At 43.6% G+C, this 18,503-nt stretch overlaps 2 protein-coding genes across 2 annotated transcripts in view; one reads left to right on the plus strand and one right to left on the minus strand.

Moving 5' to 3' along the window:
• Nucleotides 1-16,662, plus strand: part of DNAH6 (dynein axonemal heavy chain 6) — a 236,551-nt gene extending 219,889 nt beyond the window's left edge. The window contains exons 71-77 of the mRNA XM_041756154.1: nt 1,885-2,014; nt 4,715-4,842; nt 7,521-7,706; nt 8,204-8,276; nt 9,071-9,222; nt 12,025-12,247; nt 16,366-16,662. Of these exons, the coding sequence (XP_041612088.1) occupies nt 1,885-2,014; nt 4,715-4,842; nt 7,521-7,706; nt 8,204-8,276; nt 9,071-9,222; nt 12,025-12,247; nt 16,366-16,469 (996 nt within the window). The 3' untranslated portion in view covers nt 16,470-16,662. The remainder of the gene's footprint in view (nt 1-1,884; nt 2,015-4,714; nt 4,843-7,520; nt 7,707-8,203; nt 8,277-9,070; nt 9,223-12,024; nt 12,248-16,365) is intronic.
• Nucleotides 1-18,503, minus strand: part of TRABD2A (TraB domain containing 2A) — a 116,412-nt gene that overhangs the window by 45,761 nt on the left and 52,148 nt on the right. The window lies entirely within an intron of this gene.

Consider the following 18,503-nt stretch of genomic DNA (forward strand, 5'->3'; position numbering starts at 1 on the left):
CGGGAGTATAAATCAGTACAATGCTTTTAGAAATCAATGTAAAAATATCCAGTTTAAATATATTCTTTTGGAATATATCATTTAAAGAACTTCAAATATAGTGGATGAGATTCATTATAGATATTCTATTCAGAGTTCTACCAGATCAAAAAACAAGAAATGTCAAAAAAAAAGTAGATCAATAACTCTATTCATACCACCAAGTATCACACAGTCATTTAAAGCATGATTCGTGAAGATTTTCAGTGATATGAGAAAAATATTCATGAAATTGAAAAAGAATGAATACTACAAAAATTGTATGTGCTCATTTTTTTAAAATTAGATGCACATAAAAGAGAAAATGTCCAACTGGGGATACAGTTACAAATATCTCTGGAAAGCAGGATCACAAATTTTTTTTAAGATTTTATTTATTTATTCATGAGAGACACAGAGAGAGAGGCAGAAATATAGGCAGAGGGAGAAGCAGACTCCCTATGAGGAGGCCGATGTGGGACTCCATCCCAGGACCCCAGGATCACACCCTGAGCCAAAGGCAGCGCTCAATGGGTAAGTCACCCAAGCATCCCAAGAATGTTTTTTTTATGCTTTTCTGTATTTTCTAAATTTTCTATAATAAGTCATACTACTTCTCTAATTGAAAAAAAAGTCACTGGGACACCTGGGTGGCTGGGCGGTTGAGCCTTTGGCTCAGGGTATGATCCTGGGGTCCCGGGATCAAGCCCTACATTGGGCTTCCTGCATGGAGCCTGCTTCTCCCTCTGCCTATGTCTCTGCCTCTCTCTCTCTCTGTGTTTCTAATGAATAAATAAATAAAATCTTTAGAAAAAAAGAAAAAAGTCATTTAAATAAAAGCATGTTTCAAAAGAGCATTCTCATTATTGCTTCTTCATTTTTATAAACTGTCTTTTAAATGATTAGCTAAAAAAATCATTTTTATTAGGGTTAAATATATATAACATAAAACTTACCCTTTAGCCATTTTTAAGTATACAGTTTGGTGGCATTAAGAACATTCACATTATTGTTCAACCAAAAATGTTTAAATATAACACTGACCACCATGTACAATGACCCTTGTACAGCACAGGTTTGAACCATGTGTTCATTTGTACATGGATTTTTTTTCAATAAATACAGTACTATAAATGTATTTTCTATTATTTTAAGATTTTATTTATTTGAGTGGGGTAGGAGCACAGAAGGGGGAGAAGCAGATTCCCTGCTGAACAGGGACCCTGGGAGTATGACCTGAGCCCAAAGCAGACGCATACCCGACTGAGCCACCCAGGTGTCCATATGATTTTCTTACTAACATTTTCTTTTCTTCAGCTTACTTTAAGAATATAGCATATAATACATATACAAAATGTGTGTTAATCAACTGTTTGTTATTGCTAAGGCTTCTTATCAACAGTAGGCTATTAGTGGTTATGGTTTTTTTTTAAGATTTTATTTATTTATTCATGACAGACACAGAGAGAGAGAGAGAGAGAGACAGAGACACAAGCAGAGGGAGAAGCAGGTTCCATGCAGGGAGCCCGATGTGGGACTCAATCCCAGGACTCCAGGATCACACCCTGGGCCGAAGGCAGGCGCCAAACCGCTGAGCCACCCAGGGATCCCCCAGTGGTTATGTTTTTGAAGAATCAAGTTATACATGGATTTTCGACTATGTGACCAGGAGGGGCAATGCTCCTTACCCCTGCATTGTTCAAGGGTCACCTGTACTGTGCATTTCCAATGAGCACATTTTACCAACTCTATCTTCAACATAAAAATTTTTTTGACAATTGCCATTATTTTTATAAGTAAACTGTGCTGCAAATTATTTTCTAAGAATCTGAGTCTTCACTGTTCTGTCCCTTCCTACCATTACAGTACAAAGAGACCAACACTTTAATCAACACCATACTTGAGGTCCAGCCAAGGTCATCTTCTGGTGGAGAGGGAAAAAGCAATGATGAAATTGTCCAAGAACTTGTTGCTTCAGTCCAGACCAGAGTTCCAGGTAATAAATAATCCCTGGCTTCTGTATATCATAGGACTTTTAGGAATAAACTCAGAAAGCTGAGTGATGAGCAGGTCTCCAAATCTGCTTTATTATATACACCTTTCTTTATGTAGAGAGCACTTCTTTTTTTTTTTTAAGATTTATTTATTTATTTATTTATGATAGACAGAAAGAGAAAGAGAGAGAGGCAGAGACACAGAAGGAGGGAGAAGCAGGCTCCATGCTGGGAGCCTGACGTGGGACTTGATCCCGGGACTCCAGGATCGCACCCTGGGCCAAAGGCAGGCACTAAACCACTGAGCCACCCACAGATCCCCTGTAGCAAGCACTTCTGACATGGAGCTCTCCACTTATAGACTGGAGGCCATGAGCACCTCAACAACCCAACTGCCGGAAGCATTAGGAGCAAGTTGGTTTCTAGCCCCATGTAACTTTAACAGACTTTTTCTTGAGCTTCCTAGTGTCTCTAGACCTGTGCTGCCCAAGACAGTAGCCACTAGCCACATGTGGCTACTTAAATATAAATAAGTAAAATTTAAAATTCATATCCTCAGGTGCACTAGCCACATTTTGAGTGCTACTATATTGGACAACACAGAAAACATTTCCATTATTGTAAAATGTTCCATTAGACAGCCCTGCTCTAGAATCTGTTTCATTTTTTTTCTAGATTCAAGAAAAATGGCTAAATTAATATCACTTTGTTTTCTGGTGAGTTAAGGAATCTTCCCAATTGATGAAAGATCTACTTTCACACTTTTCTTAGAATGACTGTAGATTTACATTTCTTAATGTATTGTAAAAGTAAACTGCTTCTTTCTCACACTTTTGACACCAAACATGGGCTTTTCCCTTACATTAAGCAGTTCTCCAAATCTCTGGACACCAACTGAGTATCTTAGAGTCCAATTACGACGCTAACCAACCAGGATTAGCACAGACCCCACAGGTTAAGGGCTCAATCCCACAAGCCTGCCCTCCACTTCAGATGCTAATCTCAAGTCCCAAGTTGTGGCCTATACTTCTGACCAACTGGCAATAATTTGGGGGTTCCCACAGCACCCTTCTTAGGTTTATAATTTGCTAGAATGGTTCACAAAACTCAGGAGAAAATATTTACATATAAATAATAAAGGTAAACAACCACAAGAAGAGATGTACAGGACAAGGTCTAGAAGAGTCCAAGTGCAGGAGCTTCTGTCTCCATGGAGTTAGGGTACACTGCCCTTCTAGCACATGAAAGCTCTCCAAACCCCTCCAGTTACGGTTTTTATGGAGGCTTCATTATTAGACAGGATTGATTAAACTGTTAGCCATTAGTGATTAACTCAATCTCTAGCCCCTCTCCCCCCTCCCAAGAGGTCAGTCGGAACTGTTGAAAGTTCCAACAGTCTAATCACATGGTTGGTCCCCCTGACAACAAGCCCCCTACACTTACAGGCTTTCCAAAGCCACCTCATTAACAAAAACTCAGGTTTATGTTATGAATAATGAAAGATGCTCCTTTTACCTTTAACACTCAGAAGCTATTTCATGAGCCGGGGCCAAACCCAAATATTAAAAAGGGGAAAAAAATGATGCTCCTATCACTCTTACTACTTAGGAAATTACAAAGGTTTTGGGGGCTCCAGCCAGAATGAACCAGGGACAAAGACCAAAATATATATTTCTTATTATGTCACTATACCACAGACTGAATCTTGCCAATCCTCCCAAGACCCCAGAAGAAAAGCCCTGTGTGACCTCGGAAGCAAGTCAACTCCTCCCAAGACAGGCCCTCAAAACAAACTTAGTTTAGGAAGCAATTTTTAACAAATATAAGATGGAGGGCTGGGTAGAAAGGGATGCCTAGGCAGATAGCTGGCTGGAATACCGTGTACTCGGTTCACAGAGTTCCACTGACACCTATATTTTTCTCTCTGAGCTTAATAAAGGTTATACTTTCAGTGTGAAATAAATGATGCAATCTGCTGAAGCTAAGGGAACAGGGATATGACTAGTTCAATAAAAGAAGTGAGGGTTTGGAATAGCCTGTGAGGAGCTGATAGGAGACCGGGGACATATAAGCACAGCACTGGGGACCTGAGCCTAGACCAAGCCACCCTGCTGTATGATTCTTCTGGAGCAGTGAAAATGTGAATTCAAAAGGAATTTGGTACATGTACTTCAGAGCCACTCACTAACACCTTACTCAGACATGCAGGGAAAATGCTGGTCCTTCATTTTTTTTTATAGCTCATGTGAGCCTCCATTTGCTAGACTGTAGAGAAAAGGAAGAGCAAAACTTTCGATTCAGCTTGAACCATGGGTCTAATAACTGAGTAAGGCCCTCTGAATAATGCTCAGTAACAAGATAAATGCTACATTTGCCTCATCCCTCGTTCTCCCCCTCCCCAAACCCCTCATCTCTGAGATGCGATGCAGGCATGCAGGGAAGAGGGGGGGTCCATACCTGCATGGCAGAGACGACTCAGGGTCCCTAGCACCTCTGGTCTCAGGGATGGCCCTCATCTACCAGGTAGCTGCTTGTCCTGCTGGCATTTGCCACCGAGGTCTGCATGGCCTGACCCCCATTCAGCGGAGGCCCAGACACTAAGCTGGTTTTGTAAAAGTTAAGGTAAGTGCATTACAGTAGCAATGTTATGAGGACAGAAATCGGTGATAATCAATCTGAGGAATCAGCTGTGTGTGTTTCAGAAACACTAGAAATGGAGACTGCATCTGAGAGCCTTTTCGTCAAGGATCCTCAAGGACGCCTTAACTCCTTGACTACTGTTCTTGGACAAGAAGTGGACCGCTTTAACAGGCTACTGAAGTTAATACATGTATGAGCGCTCGCTGCCAGCACAGCTGCTGGGTACCAAAGTTTTGTAGAGAAGCGTGTCGTCATAAGAATTTTCAATTTCCACTCCTTCCACATTTCTGTTTGGATATACTAACACTCTTCAAACACAACTAGTCTAAAATTGAATTGACCCTCATCTGACAAGTCTGTTCCCCTTCTCTAATAATGCCTCCATCAGTATATGCTGCAGATCCCAGTGTCCTTGTTACCCTATCTCAATGTATCTAATCAGCTGTATACCCGGGTCTGCAGGCCAGGTGGTCAGCTCAGATCTTATCACTACTGAAAAAGCCAGGATAGAGATTAAACTACTATGATAAAGACCTCCAAATACAATGATCCAACAAGATAAAAATTCACTTCCATCTCAGCTAACAGCCCAGAGGAATCCCTATAGGACAGGTAGTTAATCTTGCTTTATGAGCTCATCTAGGGATCCCAGCTGGAGGGCTGGCTCTTCGGCCTCAACAGATAGCTTGCATCTCTGAGCCTATGGTGGCTGCTCCTATTGTCCCCTTTGGCTAGCCAGGGGACAGGGGAAAGAGGGCTGAGAAAAAGCATGTTCTGCATAAAAATATGACCCAGAAGTTGCATACATCATTTTTTTTTTGCTTGTACCCTGTTAGCCAAAATTTGGTCACATGGCCATACACCAGCTGCAAGGGTGGAGGGAAATATAGTCTCTATATCGGATTGCTATGTGCCCAGCTAAAATTAAGGGAGTACCACTATTCAGAGGACAGACATTGATGCTGCTCATGTTTTGCCTCCTCCACATCATGACCTTTTCACCTCCCTGAAGATGAACAAATCCAAATGTTGCTTCCTCCAAAAAATCTTCCTGACACACCAGCCTGTCCCTCCACCATCAGATAACTTAGAAGCCCCTCACCGCTCCTTCATTTCAGGTGTCTATCACTGTACCTTGCACATTACTTTGTAATTACCCCTCCACAAGGATGGCTCCCCCATTAGACAATGAACTTCTTGAAGAAAAGGAAACTAGTATAGTATAGTAGTCATCTTTGTTTCCCTAGTCCCTAACACATACTAAATCTTTACGAATATTTGAATGCACCAGTGAATGAGAGTGGCTCTCAAATCTCCTCGTGGCCCCTTCTGGTCAAACTCTCCCAATAATGGAGGAATTCTCCTACAGGAAGGGGAAGGGGCGAGGAGTCCAGGAAGCAGCAGCCTGCAAGGCAATGGGGAGTCAGCAGAGCACTCCTATCTGAGGCAGGGGTGGTGGACCCTCACTGCCCCCCGCACCCCGACCTCTGCCCAGTCCTACCCTGACTCTGTCTCAGCCTCACCTTCACTTCACCATGGTAGCAATAAGAAAGGGGAAGGAAGGTAGGGGCACCGAGGGGAGCCCATTCTCCTCTCTCTAGTTAGAACTATGAGACAGAGCAGTTCCTGGGAGAGACGAGGCCACCCTGTCAGTCAGGCTTCTCACCACAGAGAACACTGGGAAGGGTACTTTCTCCCCCTGCACACAGCGTGTGTTAACTGCCTCCTCCGGGAGATTCGGCCACAAGGTGACATCTATTTTAAGCAGACCTAGAAGACCCTACCTGTCTAATCCCCCTCTGCAACTTAAGCATTCTCCCAGCATTTTATGCAAGTCTTCTGTTCCTTTTTCCATTTTTGGTATCTAAGGTGGAATACGGCCTTGGCTCTAGCTGAGAGCCTCCTTGCCCTCCGATGCAGCAAAGGGCTCCTCACATCCTAAGGGCAATCTAACTAAAACTCTACGTTTTCATACCACTGCCTCTTGCGAAGAGAGGCAGGGAGCTGGGTAGGAAGGTTGACTAACCTTGTTCATCCACATGTGGCCTATCTCCAGAATTATATGGTCCTGGACCTTATTTTGTTTTTTGAAATCAACATAAATTTGGCCTCTAACATCTTTCTATAGTATCTTCCCAGTAGATGGCAGTAGTTTTCACAAAACTGGAACCCACACAGGCCATACCAATCTTTACGCCCTGCCTTCATCTTTAGCCACACGGCAAATATTACCCTGTATTTCTCATAGCTGCTGCCAGCCCGGCACCTTCCAGGACTACTGCCTGGCTCTGATTTTTGTTGTGCCGAGGGGAGGAGGGTAAGGGGAATGTCTTAAGGAAGTGTTTCCAGTTCAAGGAGACTCTCTCTGGTACCAAATGAGAAAGACTGGTCTTATTTAAGAATCTTCCCTCTCTGCTATAACTTCAGAGGCCATGGGCAGCCCCTGGACAGAGTTAGCCAGTGGCATGAGGTAGTTCTCATCACCACCACCATGGTTCCCAAATAACTAATCATCAGGCCCATTTTTCTTTAGCCCGAAGGAAAGCTGTTCAGTGGCATTTCTTGAAACCACTTCTCTAGGCTTCAGGGGCTATTTCTCCTCCTTCCCCTCTTCCCACTTCATTGGATTCTGCTATTAACCGCCTGAACAGCTCCCCACCCCAGGTCTCACACCCCTATAGTCATGTGTTGTAAACATGGATGAAAGACTAGAGGGTGTGGCCCAGCAGACAGGTGCAGAGAGGGTGGAACCCAGCAAGGGGGCCCTTCAACCGAAGGCAGTACCTGCCACCACAAAGAAGTGGCACTCACTTGATGATTACATCTGTGAAAGGCACCCTCTCCCCACCCCCGTTCTTGTTCTTTCAGACTTCTCTGGAAACACTCAACAAAGCCATTGCTGGCCTTGTAGTGATGTCTGAGGAAATGGAGAAGGTATACAACAGTTTCCTCAACAACCAGGTTCCTTCTCTCTGGTCCAGCACAGCCTATCCATCCCTGAAACCTCTGGGATCATGGGTCAAAGACCTTATCCTGAGGACTGCATTTGTGGATGTAAGAAAAGTCACTTCTTTGGGGTTTGATGACCATGGTAGACCTCAAAGTCCTTAGGAAGCGCTAGCTAACAAAAACACTAACAACTGTTGAGGGATCATCTAAGCCCAAAGAAACTTCAATCAATTTGAAAGCCATGCTCGTTACAATGTACTTTGCCCTGGGCCCTTATCCCCACATCCTGTTTTGTTTTCAGATCTAGTTCCTGGGACCCCACTGTGAGGTCCAGAACCAATCTGACAGGAGTCCAAACTGCCAGGTGTGACCTTGCTGTGGTCTACCCTCTTCCACAGCCCCTATAATAACCAGGTTCTGGATCTATAGTCAGGCTGCTGGGTGAGGAAAGGGGACACACAGGCAGTGAGAATGGGGCTGGTGACCAACTCAGCTAGTTGAACTTCTGTCTCCTGAGAGGCCCTCCAAAATATGGCTTTGATTTAAATAACAAACTCCATTACAGAAAAACAATACATTATGATATAATGTTTCTCCTTTAGTTGTGGCTCAAAAGAGGGCAGCCTAAGTCCTTCTGGATCTCTGGTTTCTTCTTTCCTCAAGGATTTCTAACAGGTAATAAACAGTGCTTTCCCCAGAAAAAGCCCACAGAAAACACCATGATTTGTCACATAGTGGGTTTCCAGGAATTGGGGAAAAGACATGACTGTTAATGACCTAACCGTGGATAGTTGATTATAGGGCAGTTCATTGAGGCTCTGCTCTCCCTCACTTGCTGGGGAAAAGGATGGCAGAAATAGCAGATGCTCCCCTACAACCTAATCCCTGCCCCTCTCCGCCATGCCAGTGTGAGCACTGCTGCTGCTGTGAATGTCCACAGCATACCCCATTCCCCTTGCAACCCAGGCTCAAAGGCACCACCAGCTTGCCACCTACTCCAGCCCCACCTCAGAACAGCTCCCTTCCCTCTACAAAATATTTCTTCCATCCTTTCATCAGCCCTTCCATTTAGCCCTCACTCCAGCTAGAATCCTTAATCTGTCTTTAGAATCTGTCTTGTTCTGAATCCCTTATAACAAGCCCATGCAAGACAAGCTGAGCAGGATTCTGAAGTTAGAGAGATTGGGCTCTAGAAGTCCTGCACTGGCTTATCTCCCTCACTGCAGAGCAGTGCACTTGAGATGTGGCCTGCTTCCCTCTTCCCAGCCCTGCCATGGCTCCACCCCTCCCAACATCCCCTCAGGCTTCCTCTCTCATGAACAAATCCAGAATAAGGTACTAATGGTTGAGACTTCAAGATGGAGAGGAAACTCTCAAATGCTAGAGCAATCTAATTGAGGCAAGCGGAGACCATGTTTGAGAAGCAGCAGCTGTTTGAAGGACCCAGATTTCTGGTTTTCATATTTCAGGAACTCTTCAAAATCATGCTCGGAAATACAATTTGCCTATAGATGAGCTGAGTTTCAACTACAACATCATTCCTACCTATCGAGATCAAGCAGCAGTTATAGAAGCTGCCAGGACAGTGCAGTTTGGACAAGAACTTCCCATGGACTTGGAGGTATTGTCCCCAGACTACTGTTACAGCAAAGCAACTCTGTCCCACTGTCATTTGACATCTCAGCCAACCTCCCCTGCCCTGCTGCTCCCACATGCAGGAGCATGAGAAGCAGGACAAGATTCACAGCCCTCAAACAAACTCCCCAGTCTACCAATGCCTATATGGGAACTGTTTAGTCTGATTTGTAGAGATATTTTTTTTTTTAAATAACACTGTTTTTTGTTTTTTGTTTTTTTTGATACCTATAGCAACTTTCTCTTCTTATGGGTAAAGAGGTTAAATATAAGGATTTTAGCAAGATGTTAAAAACAAAGGTTTTAGAATCAGGCAGGCCTGAGGTTAAATTCTGACTTTCCCTTTGCCATCTGTGTGCTAGAGCAATGACTAACACATCTGCATCTCAGCGTTCTTATCTGTAAAATGGGGCTGATAGCACCAACCTCAAAATTGTAATGCAGTGTAAATGAACCAGCACATAATGTTCCTACAATAAATATTATTATAGGCTGAATTTATTTACCATTCTTTCAACTGCCCCCTACCAGAAGTGATATACTAACTTCATACATTCTTGAACCATAAATGCATGATGTAACTAATAGGAATGCACTAAGAAAGCAGTTTAAACTCTGCTTACATAGTTTACTCCCGCTAGAGCATAAGTTCTCAAAGTATGGTTCCAATACCAGGAGCACTGGCATCACCTGGGAACTTATTAGAAATGCAGATTCCAAGGACCCATTCTAGATCTACTAAATCAGAAACTCAGGGCTGGGACCCAGAAATCTATACTGTAACAAGTCCTACATGGGGTTCTTAGCTCACTAAAGTTTGAAAACCACTGCTCTAGAATAATTCTCAACCTTGACTGCAGGTTAGAATCACCTGTGGAGCTTTTTAAAAATCCCAGTGCCCAGACTACACTGCAGTTACATCAAAATCACCCCAATTTCATTAGGCATCATTATCTTCCAAAGCTCCTCTGGTGATTTCGGTGTACAGCCAGGGATGAGACCCACTGCTGCCAACCTGAGCTGCCCAGCTTTGATGCACTGAGAAGATACTGATGGGGGAGTGGAGCTCTGCCTCAAAGCATCTATCCACACTAGTGAGCCTTATAAATATAATCAAAGACCTGCTCCAGATTGCTTTTTCCAAGAAAGTGTTCACTCACCAATCAGCATAATTGTGGTAAATGGCTTTACTAAACTTTCCTTAAAATATCCTGGCATCAGTTAGTAGAAATTGCTCCTGGATAATTCTATCCACTCCACTCAGATCTGATTGATCTATGCTTTGCTCTCACAAGCAAAACTTACAAAGACCAAACTGATCCAATATTCATGGCTTACTTATGAAATACTATAATATCCCATGCCTCTTCCTTACCTGTATTTAAAATGACAATAAAAGGGTTATATTTTTAAGGAAATACATTTTAGCATCAAAATACTTTTTAAAGAGAAATTAAATCGGGAGTTGCACTCATTATTTTGAGCCCCTTCTTAGCCAGGAAGTTGTCCCAGGCCCATATCAGGAATAACAGAGGACGGAGGAAGGCAAAACAACACCCACATTACAGCTCTCGCCAGGGTCATCCAGGATGCCGGCCCTGCTCGGTGCCAGGAACATTTCTACCTGCCATATAACGCTGACTCTGACAGACAGAAGTTTACAGTGACCACCAGGGCCTCTGTCCCTCCACCTGGCCCCCATCCACACCACATCTCCACTTAGATCACAGGCACTGAGCCATGACAATGCCTTAGAATCTCTGCCCAACTCCTGGTCCTCCCAGCAAATGTCTGCAAGGGACTGTGCTGAGACAGCTTTAGTTCTAAGTAAGCAGGGCCACTATCAACCCATTTGCCACCTTTGTGCAGTTTAGGAAAAGGAAAACACTTTTCCTCTGGGTAGATGCCCAAGTGGCTCCCACACATGGCCTGGCAAGTGCACAGCAGGATGGTTTCAGCCCCTACAAAGGCAAACCTACCTAAGTGTACACAGTCGCCCGCAAAACAGGAAGGCCTGCCCCACCCTGCCTGTCCAAGAGACCAAGTTCAGGATGCTGGAAAGTAAAGATCAGACAAAAAGAGCTTACCATTCTTTTATTCATGATAAAAATATACTATGTCCAAATACCTTGGTCATCTGCCTGCAGGTGCGAAGCTCCAATGATCCAAAAGATAACTGGCTCTGCAAGTGGCCAAATTCACTCAGCGTTTGAGGAAGGATGACACAGAAGGCTACAACTGGCGGAAACTGCACACAAGTGCTGGCATCCAATTATGGCTACAAAGGGGCACAGTTTTTCTCTGTCACCCCCCACCCCCTGCTTTAAGAGAAACATTAAAAATCTAGCATAATTTCTGGAAACAAAAAAAGGAACTTTCCATTGGTGCTCTACAATGTTATTACAGATACGTAATCTATCTTTAGGAGGGCACCCAGACCCTTAAAAGACCTTGCTAAAAAGAACATGATAGTCACAGCCCTCCTATCCCATCTGCTTCCCATGAGAAGGAGAAAGTCATAGCACCATATCAGACAGTCTGAAGCCCATACATGGTATTCCCTATTAGAGATCCTGGTGGAGTGTGGAAAATACGAGATTTGGTGTCTAAGATGTATGTTATTTTACCTTTCTGAGCCTTGGTATTCTCCTCTCTAAAATGTGAGAATAACAGCAATCTGTAGAGTGATTCTTAGATTAACTGGTAAGGATGTGGGACTCAGAAAATGGCCCACAATAGCTAATCCCCTTCTCCTCTTCTCACCTTTAAACTTCTGGCTATCTTTCAGTTGCCCTCTCCTGAAGATGGTGTTCTTGTTCATGGAATGTTCATGGATGCTTCTCGATGGGACAATGTGGAGATGGTGATAGAGGATGCACTGCCAGGACAAATGAATCCAATGCTGCCTGTGGTGCATTTTGAGCCTCGACAAAATTATGTGCCAAACCCAACACTTTACCACTCCCCACTTTATAAGACAGGGGCCCGGGCAGGAACACTCTCAACCACAGGTAAGGACGTGCTAAGATTGGTCCAAATGATGACAAAACGCAAACTACAGAAGTCCAAAAAAAAAAGCTATACTGTGCAAGGAGAGATTTTAAACCAATTAGCAAGGCTTAAAATGAGGCCAGTTATAACATACTAATCTATAAATGTTATAAATTCTCTTCACTTTTAACTCTTGAGTATGGACTGACATAAAATTAATGTTTTCTTCTATTAGTCTAATAGGTAGAAAATAGAGCTTATTGAGCAAAGACTTCTAATTTGGGAAGTGATTCCCAATGATGGCCTCTGTACACACAAAAATCCCTTCCACCAAAGGCACTAAGACTCATCTTAGAAAACAGATTTGAAAATAAACCAAAAATGGAATGCCATGTTGCAAAAAGGAGGATGAAGTGGGCCTGAAACTAAGATGCAGCCCTGAACAAAGGAAGCCAAGTAGAAAGCAATATGGACAGAGAAGCTGAAGAACCGCCCGTACTCAGCGATGACACAGCTAAGGAGTGAGCAGGGAATCCCTCGCAATACAGCAACATGTTTTTTTTTTAAAAAGTGACCTAATGAAAGGAGCCAGGTTTTCCAGTATTAATCTAGTAGGCAATCTGGAAGGAGAAAGAGAATAAAAGAGGGATAATAATGGCTGATAATTTTCCAGAACTGAACACTTGAGTTCTCAGATCACAAGATCTCACAAAGTGGTAGGAATGACTTTTGAAAGCACACAACAAAGAATTAAATTTTAAGACATATCAAAGTGATACTTAAGACTATCAGAAATTAAAAAAAAACCACTCAGAGCAACAAGATAAAATATATTAATACACTGAAACTAAAATTCCCGAGAATGAGAATCAGATTGACCTCAGGCATCTCTCTTTATCCACAGAGCACATAAAAAACATAATAGACAAACAACTTTTTAAAGGCTGAGGAAAAGCAACCTTGAACCAGAACTACAACAGATGCAACCAAATTATCATCCAAAAGGGAAGGAGTAATAAACCTATTTTGGGACATACAATGGCTCTAAGTTAATCACCACTGACCCTCTGTTTAAAACACACACACACTTAAATCATAATAGTTTGACCATAAAGATGATTTTAATAGTAACATGAAACTAAATTTGTAGGGATCCCTGGGTGGCGCAGTGGTTTAGCACCTGCCTTTGGCCCAGGGCGTGATCCTGGAGACCCGGGATCGAATCCCACATCCGGCTCCCAGTGCATGGAGCCTGCTTCTCCCTCTGCCTATGTCTCTCTCTCTCTCTGTGACTATCATAAATAAATAAAAATAAAAAAAATAAAAAGAAACTAAATTTGTAGATGACAGAAATATGGGACAGTGGGCAGGATAGAAAAAACTAAAACATTTTCTCATTTCAGTGGAGAATATAGATACTGATAAGATACTGATAAATATTTTTCTGATAAAATTTTCAATTAAAGGATGTTCTCAGGGTAGCCAGGTGGTTCAGTGGTTTAGCGCCACCTTTGGCCCAGGGCCTGATTCTGGAGACCTGGGATCGAGTCCCACGTCAAGCTCCCTGCATGGAGCCTGCTTCTTCTGCCTGTGTCTCTGCCCCGATCTCTCTCTCTCTCTGTCTCTGATGAATAAATAAATAAAATATTTTTTAAAAAGTGACATGTCAATCTCATTAGCAGTAACTATCTCATTAAAAAATAAAGTATGTTCTCAAACAGTATTATACAGAATAGAACTAAAATAGATATTTTTTTAAGATTTTATTTATTCATGAGAGACACAGAGGGAGAGAAAGGCAGAGACACAGGTAGAGGGAGAAGCAGGCTCCATGCAGGGAGCCTGACGTGGGACTCGATCCTGGGTCTCCAGGATCACACCCCAGGCCAAAGGCACCGCTAAACCGCTGAACCACCCAGGCTGCCCAAAATAGACACTTTTTTAAAAAAGATTTTATTTATTTGAGAGAGAGAGAGGGAACACAAGCAGGGGAGGGGCAGAGGGAGAAGGAGGCTCCCCACAGAGCAGGAAGCCCAACTCAGGGCTCGGTCCCAAGGCCCCAAGACCATGACCTGAGCCGAAGGCAGACACCCAACCAACTGAGCCACCCAGGCATCCGTAAAATAGACACTCCTATCATCACGTCTTCATCTCTCCTTCCTATGACAAATCTAAGAACATATTAAAATTAATAATGGTGTGTACAAATTCTTACGTGGACACATGCTATTATTTACCTTGGATAAATATCTAGGAGTGGAATGACTGGATCGTGTGGTATGTGTTTTACTTTTTAAGAAATGGCCAAACTATTTTCAAAGCAGCCATACCATTTAAAACTCCCACCAGTGGCATTTAAGTGTTCCAGTTCCTCTACCTCCTCACTACCACTTAGGATAACCAGTCTTTTTAATTTTAGATGTCACATAGATAGCTGGATAATAGAATATAATGGCATCTTCTTGTGGTTTTACTTTGCACTTTCCTAATGGCTAATGATATTAGGCATCTTTTCTGGTACTTCTATCTTCTTTGATGAACTGTCTGTTCACGTATTTCACCCGCTTTTTTAAGAGTCAGTTGTTTTATTATTGACTAAAATTCCAACAGGAACTCTGTCTTCTTGGCAAGAGGAACCAAGAGAAGGTAGTAATTAAAATGATGTTGCAATGGCACAAGACTCAACAAACAGATCAAATGCCCTAGATATAGACCCAGAAACACATTGTGTATACTGCTTGAAAATTGGCAGGAAAAGAGAAATTATTCCACAAATGGTGCTCAGACAATTGGGTATGCCAAACTTAGACCCTATGTCATGCTACATACAAAAAAATAAATCACTGCTGGATTCTTTACACTCAATCATCACTAAATTTTAATACTATTATTAACCCTAATGAAATAATGGCTCTAAGTCATAATTATCAACAGCCGCTAGCATCACAACAAAGAAAGATAATCAGACATAAAGTGCTTCTACCACCTATTCAAGGTATTCTTGCCCCCAAAAACTCAAACCTGAATGTGATCATGCCTCTAGATCTAACCATCCCTTTACAGGGACAGAGGAACAGGTTTAAAATCACCACAGGGATGCTGTCAGCAAAAATCCAGACTCTGAGAAACTTTATAGGACAAATAATCTGGTTGTTTCAATAATTACAAGGCCAAAAGGAACCAGGTGGGGGGTGGGGACTTCCAATGGAAAGAGATGTAAGAGACACACTACTGGGGCAGATATCTGGGTGGCTCAGTCAGTTGCGCAGGTAATTCTTGATTTTGGATCGGGTTGTGGGATCAAGCCCCACATCAGGCTCTGTGCTGTGTGCAGAGCCTGCTTGGGATTCTCTCTCTCCCTCTCCCCCCACACCCACTCATTCTCTCAAATAAAATAGAATAAAATAAGACACATCACTTTATTTGAATCCTGAATCCAACAGTTAAATATATGTGTGTGTGTGTGCTGCATTTGTACTATAAAATGTCACTCAAGCACAGCCGAGGCACCACGCAGGGTATGGCATACAAAGGTACGGAAAAGGGAATTATATGTGTGTGTTCTCTGCTAGGGACACAGCACCTTCCCCAACGTCCAGATAGATGGGGTTTGCTATGAAGGCAGTGTCATCTTTAGGGCAGAACACTCTTCTCACACTGGTCCTGGCCCCTCACACACTCCACAATGAAAAAAAGCACAAAAGTGACCTCTTACTTCAGATGTCCCAGAGCTGAGGACTAAATATCTACAATTGTGCTTAGTCATTTCAGGAGCCCCAGTGCCTAACTGCAGGGTGGAACAAAAGATGGATGGACAGATGGACAGACGGACAGACAAATGAGTAGACACCCAACCTACCAACTGCATCCCAAATCCCACTAAAGGCTCAGAGCTAAATCCTAGTGCAATGTTCCCTCAGTTACACAAAATCGAAGCTTGACAGGTCCTAAAGGATCCCTTAGTTCTAGTACCTTCATCTTACAGAGCACAAAATTGAAATCCATAGACTATTTGCCCATTATCCTTAGAGACTGAGTCAGGTCTGAAACCAGGTGTCTTGACGTCCAGTACAGTGCTCTTGGTATCAAGGGGTTATTCTTTAAGTAACAAACCTGGTGCCCTTGTATCCTCAACTAGGTCATTCAACCAACTTTGTGGTGACCGTCCTCTTACCCTCCAAGCGGTCCAAAGACTACTGGATTGCCAAGGGATCGGCTTTGCTCTGCCAGCTAAATGAGTGAAAAGTTGCCACCTCCCAAAAAAAGAACCAGGCCAGAGATCTTTCCTGATGGAGGACAAAGGTCTGCTCACTTATATGTGAGCAAAACAGCTTTACTTCAGATCTGAATTAAAGGTAGTGTGGCTTTTCTAACCTAAAATAAAGTGTTGAGTGTTTCTTCCTGTTGGTAATTCAAGATCTGCTGTGAAAACAGCAGTGAGTTCAGCACTCAGCTCTTAAACCTGCTCCCCACCCCAGGTGAGAGCCAGACAGCTTCCCATCAATAACTTAGGGGGAGTGAAGAGGGTAAGCTGAGTGAGTCAGAACTCAGCAATGCATTATCCACATGGGCTTCCTTCCTCCTCTAATATAAAAGGCCTGGTGTATGCTCCTGTCAACATGGCCCCAGGTGCTTCCATTTCTAGACCGGATTAAGGCTCAAAGTCCAACACATGGGAGGCTGATAAGCAAACAGCTGGGCAACAAAAGCTTCACCATGGTGCCTGTTCCCCCATCCCAGGGGCTATACTACAATCTTTAGGAGAGCCTGCTGTGCTACACTAAAGTGCAGGTTGGTCCCACCCAAGAACAGAATTTTCCCTTCCACTCTAGAATGAACCTGTGTGAAAAGGAGCCAAGTCCCACCCAGGTGTACCTAAGCTAGTCCCACCTTAAAGACAGAGGTTGTTGGGCCAGTACTACGATGGAGCAGCCTCAGAGGAATCCCTGGGTGGCTCAGTGGTTTAGCGCCTGCCTTTGGCCCAGAGCGTGATCCTGGGGTCCTGGGATCGAGTCCCACATCGGGCTCCCTGCATGGAGCCTGCTTGTGTCTCTCCCTCTGTCTCTCTCTGTGTGTGTCTTTCATGAATAATTTTTTTTTTTAAATGGAGCAGTCTCTCACACACAAAGAGAGAAAGAAAAATAGAGCAGCACTGAGCAGCACTGTGGCAAACATCTTGTGTCAGCCCTGCCAACAAGGGTCTGCTTGCCTCCTCAGCCATAACATGAGCCAAGAAACTGGGAATCACCCAGCTAGAATGGCTAAAGCCACACCACCCCCTTACAGAAATCTGGAAGAACTGGGTCAGACATAGTAATCCTACCTTCCCCTTTTACCTCCACCTTCATCCCCATACCAATCAAAGTTAAAAACAGGGATCCCTGGGTGGCTCAGTGGTTTAGTGCCTGCCTTTGGCCCAGGGTGTGATCCTGGAGTTCCAGGATCAAGTCCCATGTCAGGCTCTCCATATGGAGCCTGCTTCTCCTTCTGCCTCTCTCTCTCTCTCACTCTGTGTCTCATGAATAAATAAAATCTTTAAAAAAAAAAAAAAGTTAAAAACAGACTGGAGAAGCAAAGGGCACTTCTACTCCTCAGAGTTCAGAGCAGGAATCCGAAACTACTCTTGGCCTTCCAAGTAGGAACAGGTGTGCTTACTAGGCCATGGGAAAAGCTGCAGCTGTGGAAATCAGAGGTTGACATCAGGCACCACAGCAGCTGTAATCCAAGGTCAATGTCAGAGAGCTGCAGGAAACTGCCAGCCTCCCAACTGTACCACACTTGTGGAGTGGGCAACTGGACAGGAAAGTACAGAGGCGGGCCACTGCACAAACTCGGGCCTGCTGGAGCCTACACACAACTGCCACCACACCTGAAGAAAAAGGTCTCCTGTCACCTTCCAAGTCACGTAAGTCTATCTCATTAGGAGAATCTCAGTCACAGTAGCAAGGGAACCTGAGAACGTTTAGCCCTCCTACCCCTGCACTACCGGCGGTACAGAATGGAACAAAGGTGGAGGACTCACAACCTGAGTACCACCTCACTGCTCTTTAAGTAGACCCCAAAATCTTCTGGGCCCTGGAAATGACTGAGAATGCATGCATGAGAAAGTCTAGGAAGGGAAGATCACAGCACTGCAAGCCCAGGCAATCAAGCTTAGCCTAAGCCGGGTTAGGAACAAACACATAACAAACACATCTACTTCTTATTGGCCCCATACAAGTCCTGGGCAGACCCTCCAGGTTTCTGTGAGCTGCTCAAAAGCCCCTAAGGAGACCC

The sequence above is a fragment of the Vulpes lagopus genome, chromosome 5 (assembly GCF_018345385.1).
Source record: "Vulpes lagopus strain Blue_001 chromosome 5, ASM1834538v1, whole genome shotgun sequence".
In the NCBI taxonomy this organism is placed as follows: domain Eukaryota; kingdom Metazoa; phylum Chordata; class Mammalia; order Carnivora; family Canidae; genus Vulpes; species Vulpes lagopus.